This window comes from Danio aesculapii, chromosome 6, assembly GCF_903798145.1.
Source record: "Danio aesculapii chromosome 6, fDanAes4.1, whole genome shotgun sequence".
NCBI classification, from domain to species: domain Eukaryota; kingdom Metazoa; phylum Chordata; class Actinopteri; order Cypriniformes; family Danionidae; genus Danio; species Danio aesculapii.
In genome coordinates, this window is record NC_079440.1 from 11,540,455 (window position 1) to 11,553,635 (window position 13,181).

At 39.1% G+C, this 13,181-nt stretch overlaps 1 protein-coding gene across 3 annotated transcripts; it reads left to right on the top strand.

Annotated features, from left to right (window-relative positions):
• The first annotated feature begins 6,658 nt into the window (after nt 1–6,658).
• LOC130230028 (PI-PLC X domain-containing protein 1-like) lies at nt 6,659–11,752 on the top strand. 3 transcript variants are annotated; one of them, XM_056458966.1, is made up of 8 exons: nt 6,659–6,740; nt 6,893–7,018; nt 7,491–7,621; nt 7,706–7,828; nt 9,087–9,248; nt 9,417–9,588; nt 10,780–11,035; nt 11,127–11,752. In XM_056458966.1, exons 2-7 carry the CDS (start codon nt 6,931–6,933, stop codon nt 11,013–11,015), a joined length of 912 nt encoding a protein of 303 aa, XP_056314941.1. In that variant the 5' UTR covers nt 6,659–6,740; nt 6,893–6,930; the 3' UTR covers nt 11,016–11,035; nt 11,127–11,752. The 3 variants fall into 3 exon arrangements, with proteins under 3 accessions (XP_056314941.1, XP_056314940.1, XP_056314942.1); XM_056458965.1 differs by having other exon boundaries at nt 10,780–11,752; XM_056458967.1 differs by lacking the exon at nt 7,706–7,828 and having other exon boundaries at nt 10,780–11,752.
• Nucleotides 11,753–13,181: the final 1,429 nt, after the last annotated feature.

Sequence of the window (13,181 nt, forward strand, 5' to 3'; positions counted from 1 at the left end):
TTAAAAAATTTAATTATAGTTCATAAAGAATTAATGAAACCACATTTTGAGGCGGACAATTGTGCACCAGATTGTTTTGGATGTTTGGCATCCAAAACAACCGAATTTTCAGACGCTCCCTAACACTGTTGTCATCCATACTGAAAAATTCAAAAAGTGAAAATCTCTGAAAACTGAAGTTTACAATGCATGACGTAAGATGGCTAGACACATTGTAAGAGTGAAATACTGTATTACATTATATAGTAACATGGTCATGCAAATATGCTAAGTGGAGGTTCCCGTGAGATGGGTCTATCCCAATAGTATCTGGATGCAGCCTTTATGATGCAAGCTAAGTCTATAGCCCCTTAAGGAAAGTCATTGGGGCCAAAACATTATCAACAAACGTGTTTAAACGTTGTTATGTTTTAACATGTTTTTTTAAACTAGTCTCATTTTTTTAAAGCACTATGATTTAATAGTTTCTCTATCCTGCTAATTTTAAAATGTATGTCATTTTACTTAAATCACAATAAATGTTTTACAGTTAATGATCTGTAGCTGATATGTTGTGTTATAAAAGGCCAGACTTCTTCTGTAATTTAATGTTTGATGTTCTGGGACATTATAATGCTTGTCATCCAGCTGCTGAGGTTTCTGTGATAGAAATCAGAATCAGAATGAGCTTTATTTGCCAAGGGACTAACACACAAGATATTTTTGGTGTCTTTTTTTTTCAGGAGCACAGGATACATACAGTTCATACATACAAATCAACACAAGAACACAGAAGGACATTTAAATAAGTGGATATAAAGTAAATAATAAACATTTTGAAGTTGATGGTTTATGTGCATGGTTGTCCATTGTTGACCTTTTTTAACTATACAAATAAGAAAATGAACCGCCAACTTATCCAGCATAGGTTTTACGCAGCGGATGCCCTATATGCCAAGTTCAGCGGGTAATCAGCCGGAATCAATGTGAAGTGACGGCGACCAGTGAGACCTAGCTGTCACTCAAGTGGCCACGCCCTCAATTGTGACTAAATATAACCTAATATAAAGGAAACGGATGAGTTATGAAACCCCCCTCCCCCCTCACAGTTGTCATGAAGGGTAATATTAGCTATATGAACCAAAATCGTTCTTTGTACCAGGCTGTAAACACCTTTTTTTCTGCTGTAAAGTTGGCCATTTTAAAAGTGGGGTCAATAGAAATTTGCTCTATTATGGAGCCAGGACTATTGGAATTTCAATGAATTGCAGTCTCAGGTATTTCCGTATTTACTTCACGAGGGAAAGTGGGAGGTTGCTGCTTGTTTACAACTGAAAATTGCACATTTATTTTATTTAAGTCTGTTAAAGTATCGGACAAGTCCAAATGTTTCTCTTTCAATACTGAACTGCTTTCTGAGTTTGAAAATGTTTGTTTAAGTTATTAAGAATAGGAATAAGTTATTGTTTATCAAGAAAGTTATATGTTTGCAACCTTTCATTTTTTAATTCAGTTTATGTCCTTTCAGTTTAATTACTTTGATGCTGCTATGAATATAAATGTATATTATTTGTTATGTGAATGTTGCAGCATGAGTAAAATTCTTTATTAATTTCTCATATTATTTGGTATTTCATCTATAAAAGCAATTAATTTTCATAATTTCTTATTTACTGATCCATAAATGTTTTTTCAGTTTCTCCGTTTGAATGAATTAAGACCTTTAGACATTGTCGTGACGCCACCTACTGGATGATTTTAATTTAATATCTGTATATCTTTTATTCTAATTATTAATAAGTTACAAATAATTTCATAATTTATTAATACTGCATTTTAATATTATAATTAAAATGCAGTATTTTTATTGTTATGTAATTTTATGTGAAAGAATTCTAAGTATTGGCTGAACGGTGGTGCAGTGGGATGCACGTTCGCCTCACAGTAAGAAGGTCGCTAGTTCAAGCCTTGGCTGGGTCAGTTCCCCTTCATAAGGAACTTCGACATGAGTCTGGAAACCAGACTATGGGAGTGCGTCAGACAACCAATCAATCTGAAGATGAGAAAAAAGGGCCAATGAAATGCCAATTGAGTTGGCGGAGCTTGGCTCCACAGCTGATCCTGATGAGCTAATCAATGCTATATCAGTTGGCTGCTGGAGTCAGCTCACTAGAATTGTTGCTTCAGACCCGATCAGAGACCGAAGAACCCTTCTGCTGAGTTGACTTCCAAACCGAAGAAAGCCTTACCTTCACCAGTGCGGAGTAAGACGTTTTAGCGGTGGTCCAGGTGGGTCCCCTTACCGTCCACTTGGTGTTTCGCTTGTGATCTGAAAGAGCAGCTTTCAAAAAGAGCAGAATTCCCTTAAAGAGCACACGGTCGTGTAGCGCGTCTTTTTAAAGATGTAGTTTCGACTGTGCGTTTCTGGATGTGGTGGTTTCCTCGCCCTGGATGACAGGCACGAGTACTGCATCACATGTTTGGGGGTCCAACTTGATGCGGTGCTCGCGGACAGTTCTTGCCCGCATTGCGATGGCTTGACTGTTGCACAACTGAGGTCACGGCGAGCCCTTTTTAGGGCAAGTCACCCCTGCTGCTCCCCGCCAAGCGCTTAGCACTCAGGCAGGCCTGAGGGTTACAATGGGGGCTAATCCGTCGCCTTCGGACCCGATGACCCCTCGCTCCTCTTCCGTGCGCTCTGTTTCTGCTAAGAGTGCGAGCGCTGGTCCATCCACCGGGTTGGCCGCGCTCTCATTAGATGACACTGGGGACATGATGTTCATCGCTGCATCGGAGGGCGGGTTGACATGCTCCGATGAAGATTCAGACACCCTGCCACCCTCCAGGGTTGTCAGCAAGGTTTCGGATCTGGAATCAGACAGCCGTGTTATTCCGGGCTGCTTCGGCTGTGGGACTGGAGATGGCTTGTCCCCCAGAACCGTGGCCAGACGGCTTAGATGGGTGTTACGTGGGGGTGAAGAAGAAGACGAAGCCCTCCAGACCCCCTGTTCCCTTCTTCCCGGAGGTACACAGAGAGCTCACGCAGGCATGGAGGGCACCTTTTTCTGCCCGGTCCTCGTGCGCTCCCACTCTCACCACCCTCGATGACGGAGCGGCCAGGGGATATGAGACGATTCCCCAGGTGGTGCGTGAGCCACTCTACTTGGAGAGGTCCACCCCAACTCCCTTCCAAAGCGTGCAGGTTATCAGGTTTTCATGTCTCCATTCTTCCATGCCACCGCCCTTTTCTATGGTTCGCGATCAAAGGACGAGCATGGCAATACAAAGTCCTTCCCTTCGGGCTCTCTCTGTCTCCGCGGGTTTTCACCAAGCGCGGGCATTCGCATATTTAACTATCTTAATGACTGGCTGATTTTAGTCTCCTCTCGCGATCAGTTGATTATGCACAGAGACAGGGTGCTTCGGCATATCGACCAGTAGGGGTTTCGGGTCAACCGAGAGAAGAGCAAACTTTGCCCTGTGCAGAGAATCGCTTATCTCGGGCTGGAGCTGGATTCGATCACCATGGTTGCGTGCCTCTCCTCATCACTCTGCTGTGTCACCGCACCCTCAAGCAGGTCGCACACCAGAAGCGCCCTACATTTCAGAATTCTAAACATAGGTTTCTATTAGGAAACACACACCAGCGCCGCAAGTCGACGGCTGTCCGTGGCGCCCAGCCACGACTCAGGACACTGTTCATTTCTCTGCCGCACCGCAGAGTGCCATCTGATTAGTTTCATGTTAAATATCATGCGAATGTCCGCGTCTGGTGTGTGATACTATTAACTGTCATGTGCGTGCTGTGTCGCAGCGCCGAGCAGCGCTTCCGGTGTGCGACCTGCTTCAGCCCCTGCATGGATCTGGCTTTTCTGCGGGCTGGCGTGCCCCTAGGGCTAGTATCCAGGCATGTTGTCGTAATGACAGATGCCTCCAGCACGGGCTGGGGGACAGTGTGCAACGAGCATAGTGCCGTGGGTTCGTGGTCAGGACCCCGCCTGCATTGGCATATCAACTGCCTGGAGCTTTTGGCAGTTTATCTTGCTCTCTGCCACTTTTTTCCAGTGCTGGAGCAGAAACACATGCTGGTTAGGATGAACAGCATGGTGACGGTGGCTTATATCAACCGTATGGGGGGTATACGCTCTCACCGCCTGTCTCAGCTCGCTCGGTGTCTGCTTCTCTGGAGTCATATGCGGCTGCAATCGCTGCGTGCCATTCATATTCCGGGCGAGCTCAACCGTGCGACCGATGCGCTCACACGGCAGCTAGTCTCTCAAGGAGAATGCAGACTCCACCCCGATCCGGTCCAGCTCATTCAGTAGCGAACTTGCGTTTATGTTGCTGCCACCATCCTCGCTTGTGTGTGTCACCCAACACACCTTATTCTTGCACGGGAAAAAACAATCCATTGCATTTGGAGCTGCTTGTATCTAAAGGCAGCCACAGCCTCTCACATGATAGCAGGGAAAGGCACAGCCAATCAAAATGTCCATATGCATTTTGGGGGTGGGAGGACTCGATGAGAGAATGTGATTTTTCCTGCGAGTCAAGGTTAATGTTGACCGCGCGATTTATTTTAAAGTGGATTAAATGATTTCTGGGGACATTTCTATGGTCAGCGGATATTGGTGGGGACGAATCACCTCCGTCCACCCTAAATCTACACCCCTGTTTATGTCTATGTGTTTATGAGCTTGGTTGCTGGGGCTTTTATTTCCCCCTGATTTCACACTGCCCTAATTCAAGAACAACGTGAGAGGGTTTTTTTTTTTTTTCGCCTCTCTCTTCCCAAATGTATCTTATTTCCTCTTTCTAAAACAGCTACCTCTTGTTGATCTGTCTTCCCCTAAAATGTGTGATGTTTGTGTAATGGTCAGGGGGGTCCATTTTCGCTGTATGTAAAACTGTATGTGACAAATTAAGGCTTCATCACCATCATCATCATCAAAAATGTAACTTTTACAAAACAAAATCTTTAAGGAAAAGAAAGAGGATTATTTAAGTCACTGAAAAAGCAATTGGGTTTTGTTTAATGTTGACTTTGAGGATACTAAGTAAACCTGGTGCAAAGGTTGTATAGATTCCTTCATTTTGTTTGTTGTCTTTCAACACAAGCTGAAGAAGATATGAAAAAATTACTCATCCAGTAAAAAAACAAACAAACTGCACACTTTTATACTATAAACATTAAAGAAAGATATAGATGAAGCATGCAGAGAAAGATGCAGAACAAAAAAGGTTTAATACCTTTAATTATATGCATTCTGTTACAGTTTAATTTTAGAACATTTTGTTTCTGCTTTGTTGTTAATTCATACATTAGGGTCCATTTGCATATTGCCTTTCATTTTCCTAAACAAGAGTTTGTTTGCCCATGCTGCAAACTCCCAACGTTTGCTAAATTAAAAAAAAAAACTGTGCTAAAGGAAGTGCATTAGCTGAGTTGGCGAGATTTACAAAAACTGTTTGTCAAGGGTGAAGCAGTTTAGATTTAATAAAAAAAAAAGCAGAATAAGTGGTTTTACAAAGGAGTTAAAAACATGATATATTGCTATATTGAAAAAAATTGTCTTTTGATTTGTTCATCCTGTGAAACCCCACGGTCAATTTTATCAAATTAAATGAGTGTAGTTAACTTAAAATTGACTGAAAGTTAATTCTACTCATTTGAAAAGACTTTTGAACTCAGTGTTGAAGGTAATGAGTTAATTAAATACCTCATTACTTCAACTTAAATGGAGTAAGTTCACAGTACTCATACAGATTCGTTTTTTTTAACTCAAGTGGTTTAAAGCCATCGGTTTCCTCAAATGGGTTGAGTAACCTTAACTTTTTGGGTTTTAATTTAATGTGGTTCAAACCAGTTGCACTGCTTATGGGAACCATGGAAATGCTTAATTTTAAAAAGCATTTATTTGGAATTATTATTATTTTTGCAGCTTTGTTGGGATATTCTTCTGAATATTTGTTGGGAACTGGACAATAGGGAAAGACTATGTTTTATTCAGAATTTTTAATGAACGTGTTTTTCTAACGATGGCTTTGCTTTTAAAAAACTGAGTAAACCCACTGCTTTTAAACTGATTTGTTGACTTCTAAAAAGTGAGTAAAATTTAATTTCATTAAAATTGTTCAACTAACCATGTGCATAATTATAAAAACTAACCTCTGAGTTAAAGGTTGAGTGTTGAGTTAGTAAAGTTAGTAAAGAACTTCCGGCCGCAGCTGTATCCCTTCAAGCAAAGATCCTCACTCAAATGACTGGCTTTTACGGTTCAGTCATTTATAGAAATTTGGTTCTGTTTATTGTTGTTGTTGTTGTTGTTTTTAGATTGTTTGCTGTATACCATGGCGCATGGCTCCTTACGTTTTTTCCAATAAGTTTGGAATGTCAGGAACGACAGTAAGGCAGCTTCCCTCAATAGAAAGTCAATAGAATGGTCCGTTAGATGGTTAGATCGTTTACCCCGTCCAATCCACACCCTATCCATGCCCCCCTTCAGTGTTGGCGTGGTCTAAATGTGCTGTGTCTCTAAATGTAGAGGAACTGAAAGAAAACTAGGGAGTGACCCATTGAATATGAAGCACTTTGTAATGAACTGATGAAAAGGCGTTGCCTGAACTACATATAAAAACAACGCAAACTAAAATTAGGTGACTGTTACACATAAAAAGAACGAAAACATTTGCATTCAGTCATTTAGCAGATGCTTTTGTCCAAAGCGACTTACAATTGAGGAGCAATTCAACAAGAACAGGTATGATAATGTTTATCTTAAAGGTCTGCTTTGATAGCTATAAACCACAAATGTTCAGTTAAAGAATTCATAGTCATGTTTGAATTTTTTATTTTTTATCTTCAAGCATTTCTATCAGCAGCTTATAATTGATCAGATGGTTTTTTCCTAAGGTATAAGGATCATTAAAAAATTGTGAAAGAGCAGAAGAATGGCTGAAGGGGAAGGTTTTGCTGACTGGATGTCCAAATTGAGCGAGACATTCACAACAGGCCCCTTGAGCCATATTGCTATTCCAGGTATGCAATAGTCACTATAGCTAAAGCAACAGTACATAACTGGCAGGTTTTAAAGTCAGAATGAATTTAAAAATGCTTTTATTATTTTATATTTATAAAGAGGTGGGGATATCAGGGCGTGTCTCATTTCTGCCCTGCTTTTTGTCCAGATGTTAATATCTTCATTTTGTTTGCAATGCCTATTTTCAAACTATCGATCGATTACTAAAAGACAAAGTCAAGCATCGATTCAAGCAGATGTATATTATGGGAAGAAAATGACAATTTTAACTTCCATTTCATGGCAACTTTAATAACAATAGATTAATTCACTGCCATTTATACATTTGGCTGACATATAAACCGACATTTACAGTAAGATTTACAAATGATTATACACATATTAAAGCTTTCCATCTTATAGAAAAAAACACAAGGTACTTTATGGCTTGTAGGAGGAGACTGAAATTGAAACAGCACACATTTCTTTTAGGTAGCCACGATGCTATGGCCTACAGCTTAGACATGGACTCTCAAGTGCTAGAACCTGACTTTCTAAAAACTATGGATTGTATATTCTGCGGTTGCTTAAGGTGCATTATCAAGAAATGGAGCATCACTCAGGTAAAATACCAATCAAAGTACAATAATCGCACAGTCAGTGATTTGAGCCAGTCTGTGTATTTATGTTTTCAATTGATCATTCAGGAAAAAACCATCTCTGACCAGCTTGATGCTGGTATTCGCTATTTTGATCTGCGGGTTGCTGGAAAGCCTGAATCCAGCGATTTCTTCTTCTATCATGGATTGTACACAACGATGACTGTGAAGGTTGTTGACCTGCTTCAATTTTTTGTTATTTACATAAATTGAATTCAACAGGCTTACAAAAGGCTGTATTATTCATATATTAAAGTGATAGTTCACCCAAAAATGTCAATTCTGTCATTGTTTACTCAACTCTTTACTTGTTTCTTTCTTGAACACAAGACGATATTATGAAGACCTCCACACTATTTGTTTTCCTACGATGGAAGGCAGCGGTTACAGGTTTCCAGCTTTCTTTAAAATATCTTTTGTGTTCAACAGATGAAAGAAACTCATAAAGCTTTGAAACAAGTAAAGGGTGAATAAATTTTAATGTTTAGTTGAACTATTCATTTAACACAGCCTCATTGGAAAAATGAGCTTCAACCTACATTTTAGTGAAACCGCAAAAACCCACTTCAACATTTGTTTGACTGCAGTTCAAATGAACACTACTCGGCTGTATGACACTTACAACTTGTGTTCTTTTTTACACAAATGATAATTACAGTGATATATTATTGATGAATAAAGGATTAGTTTTGTAGAGTTCTTTGCAAAATACCAAATAAATATGTTTACCTCACCCGTATCCCACTGACAAATGTTCTAGCGTGATTAGTTTACTTGGTAGCTCACTTTGTATGGCGTGGTCCTCATGAAGCTGAGCACTCTAATTCGAGTCTGGTAAAGCATGATTTTACATAAGAAATGAAAGAAATGTAAAAAGCAAGGTAAAATTATGTGGTCGTAGTCCACTATTCTCCTACTGTTGCTTTTGCAAACACAAGGTTGGCTGGGTTTAGGGAAGGGTTTAAGGGTCAATGGTCCATAAGGTGATCTGTACGACAAGCCCCGGCTTCTCATGGGTGTGTACAAGAAGGACGTGTATCTGAAATGTACAACAAAACATATTCAATTTAACGTATTTCAGAGTTGCAAAAATGTAGACTGCGTTCTCTAGTGGATTTGTCATCTGAAACGTGCAATGAAATGTACCCAGAGCAACGTATTTGATGTTTCGTAAAAAATGGAGGCTGAGGCACTTATTTCCAATGAGCCGGGGTTATGCAGTTATTTGTAATTGTATATATTGTATAACTGTATCATTATTCAAGAATGAATTTAATCAAAAATTACATTTTCTTGGAAAATAAACATTAGTCAATAGATATTTGCATATATATAGTTTTTATAGTTTTGATAGCAGTACTTTGTCATTTTTTTCTGAATTCTGCAAAAAAATGCAATACTTCAATACAATGACTTCAAATCACCACAGGAGGCAATGATAGAACTGAAGACATGGTTAGGACAGCACTCTAAGGAGGTCGTCATCCTTGCTTTCTCACATTTCAAGGAAATGTCAGCTGAACAACACACAAACCTGATCAAGTTCCTCAAAGAGCACTTCCAAGCCAAAATCTGTCCTGACAATGGAATGGTACGTATTGTACTGTATCATTTATGATAACCATCCATCACATCCTTCACTCTTCAGCAGTTAAGAGCTGAGAGAAATTATTCATTCAGGGAACTCAGCTTTTTGTAGAAGTCCTTCAATCGATGTTTTAACCATTACATTTTTTTCAACTTTTCCCTTTTTATGAAGCTTTCACTCAAGGACTGCTGGGAAAGTGGCTATCAGGTTATCCTCTCTTATGACAACAGAAATGTTGAGGATCCTGTTTTGTGGCCTGGAATTGAGTACTGGTGGGCTAATAATTCAGACCCCACTGAGGTCATTTCATCCCTCGATAACAAGAAACAATCAGGCAGACCAAGTGAGTTCAAATGGCTTAAACAATTCACTTTCATCTAAAGCCTATGTCAGGGGTGTTCAATCTTGCTCCTGCAGAGCTAAAGTCTTGTTACAACAACACATGACGTGACAAGAACTGTTACATATAAATATTATTAAATACAAATATTTAATCACCACAGCCATCCTAACACTATCTCATGGCAATTCGTAACTTTTTGATTTAGTGGCTAATTCATATGAATTTGTATGATCTTCATACAATTTAGTACGATTTGCTTATCACCCAGTGGCAGTTGGCTTTAGGGGTGGGGTTTGGTTGCTCCCTTTAAAAATCATACTAAATGATCACGAATTTGTATTCATTAGCCACTAAACTAACAAATTGTAAAAAAGCCACGTTTCCTCATAAGATCAGGCTGGCTATTCAGAAGTGCAGAATAGTTGTCACAGTCACCAGCGATCTAGCCCATGCAGATCCCTGGAGAACTACAAATCTGCCAGCAAAAGACCTACAAGCTCCAGTCATGCACCACTCACACACCTGACATAGATCCTGTCTGATTGCAAACACTCACAGCTGAAGCTGCTCATGAACTGATTACATGGATATAAGGTCAGCACACAAACACACAGAAGTTGCTAAGTCTTGTTGTACAGTATCGTGAACGTTACAATGTGTTTTCCTTGCTGTGGTTTTGACCCTCGCTTTGTTTTGTTTGTTTATTTCTGTTCATCTGACCATCTGCCTGTGTATTAGACTACGACTCTGGATTTGACTATACATACATCTGTTTGCTCCTGATTGTGACGGGTGCTTGCCTGAACATTCTCGTTAATAAACCCTGCATTTGGATCCAAACTCTGTTGTCAATGCCCATTCAAATTACCCAATCCCAACAAAAAAGACAGGTTTATAATCTAAGTAAGGATAAAATACATCCTGCGACTTTTTATTGCAATATAATAATGATATTTTGTTGTTATTGTTATTAATGTTTTCTTAATACTTTGTCCACCACTAGGAACAGATTTAGGGTCTGATTCATAAATCTACATAGAAACTTTACTAAAAGTGAATGTACACAAGAATACATTTAAATTGATTTATTAATGATTATGGCTCATATGATAATTTAAAGTGTTTCAATTGAGTCAATATTTAAGTTAGATATGTTAACTTGTGCTTTACTTACGTCTGTTTGGATAACAGAGGGATTGTTTGCTGCTGGTCTCAACCTGACTTTTTATGGGTGCAACATTTTCTGGAATCTCACATCTTCATTAAAGGAGAAAACCATGACGGCTTACTCTCTGTTGCTGGACTGGGTGAAGAAGCAACACCCGGGCTCGGACGAACAAAGCATTAACATCATCGCTGCAGATTTTGTTGGCCTGAACAGCTTTGCTCACGATATCATTCAGCTCAACACTGCCAAAACTAGTTAATGAAGATCTAGTGGACAGAGGTAGATACTGTTACATTTCGTAAATGAAAGAAAGAATATATATGTTAAATGGGGATGCAATAGAGTGCTGCAGAAATGACATGTTTTATAGGCCTGAAACCAGAAGTTTACATACTGTCACGGATTGGCCAGGCTCTTCCACCAGCATCACACAACGAGCACCTTCACCTGAGTATTTACCAGGCACAGCTGCACCCAATCACTCCTATTCACTATATAAGCACACACCTCACTTCAGTCAGTGTCCGATCTCGTTCCCACGAAGCGAACTCATAGCGAGTACCTCCTGGTAGTCACTATCACATTTATCAAATCTCTTGAACTTACCTGATCTCTGTTTCGTTCCAGTCTGTCCAGTGTTCCCGGTGTCTTGTCTATATTGAGTGTGTTGTCAGTCTGTCTTCCCCGCAAGCCCTCTGGTGTGTGCATTCGGTCTCCCTCAGTGTCTGTCATCCATCCTGCTCCAAAGAAGGAATATCAGCTCAACCAAACTTCAATCACATCCCCATTGTTATCCTTTTGTGCTCTGCTACTGTAATAAACATCTTTCATCATTTACTCATCTAACTTGTCCGTCTGCTTCCCTAACACATACACTCTAAAAAGGGAACATAATCATTTTTTAAAAGATGTGTGATGGTAAATCATACTAAACATTTACTTTTTTAGGTCCATTAGGATTACCTAAATGATTTACATTTGCTAAATGCCAGAATAATGAGAATTTATTTTTGAGAATTTTTAAATAATTTCTAGACAGTGAAATATTTACATGCATTTCCTTGGTATATTTTTAACTTTGCTTTTAAACTGTATAGCTTTGGTCAAATGTTTTGGGTATCTTTCCACAAGCTAGTTTGAAGGAATTTAAGCCCATTCCTCCTGACAGAATTGGTGTAACTGAGTCAAATTTGTTGGCTGTCAACTCTGCCCACAAATTTTCTATAGGATTGAGATCAGGGCTTTGTGATGGCCACTCCAAAACATTTACTCTGTTGTCCCTCCTGCACAACAAGATGCTGCCGCCCCCATATTTCACAGTTGGCATGGTGTTCCTAGGCTTGTATAAGCTTTTCCCTTTGTCCTTCAAATGTAACACTGGTCATTATGGCCAAACAGTTCAATCTTAGTTCTATCAGACCACAGGACATGTCTCCAAAAATTATTATTTTCCCCAGTGTAATTTAGCAAATTGTAATCTGGCTTTTTTGTTGATTCCGACTTGTTGATTTTCCCATGTTGTCACACAAGGAAGCAGTGTGTTTGAGGTTTTCCTTAAATACTATTCCGTTGTGCCTCCAATTAACTCAAATGTTGTCAATTAGCCAATCAGAAACTTCCAAAACCTTGACACCGTCGTCTGAGCTTTTTCAGAGGCATAAAAATCTTATTGTATGTCAACATGACTTTCAAGTAATTTCTCAAAAAATCTCTCTCCCATTATTCTGCTATTAGGCATAACAGAAACAAATTTGGTAATCCTAATTTACCTAAAAGAGAAAAAGTTTAGTCACATTAACATCTGACCTTTTTAAAATGGTTATGAGCCTTTTTATATAGTGTATGTAAACTTCTGGTTTCAACTATAAATGTCAGCCATTTTGCATATCCTTTGTTTTGAAGTCAGTGTTTTTTTAATGCATTTAGGGGCAAGGCCTGAGATAAGGTCGCTAATGACAAACCCAAGATAAATTTATGCTTTAATAATAAAATAAATAAAGAATACCATCAGCAAACGATCATCTTATGATTTTTTTAAGCTTTAACTTGTCTTGATAAAGGCTGTGCTTGCTGACAAGTTGCTAAATGGGACCATAGTGGCTAATGTGTTAAATTTAATGTGAACTGGAAAACTCACTAGTCCACTTTTACATTTTTGGAATCAACATTTAAGGCTCAAGCTCAAACTTTCTAGGAAAATATTTTCAGATAAAGACCAAACTAGTTTAGTGGCGAGGTTGGACTCTTTGTGGTGTAGTTTGTTTATTACAGCCTTTGTTTAGCTTTTTACTTCTGACTGCCAGTTATAAAAGTTTTGTTCAGATAATCATACTGCATCAAATGTAAAAACCAAAATCAATATCATATATGAATCAAATCAATATCATAAACTTCTTTTCCATATGTGTATTGTTTAGATTACTGC

Excerpts from the sequence above, each read along its gene's own strand:
- LOC130230028 (XM_056458965.1), top strand. The coding sequence starts at position 6,931 with ATGGCTGAAGGGGAAGGTTTTGCTGACTGGATGTCCAAATTGAGCGAG. Across the intron at positions 7,622-7,705 it reads AGAAATGGAGCATCACTCAG|GAAAAAACCATCTCTGACCA; the intron begins GTAAAATACCAA and ends TTGATCATTCAG. Across the intron at positions 9,589-10,779 it reads GAAACAATCAGGCAGACCAA|AGGGATTGTTTGCTGCTGGT; the intron begins GTGAGTTCAAAT and ends TTTGGATAACAG.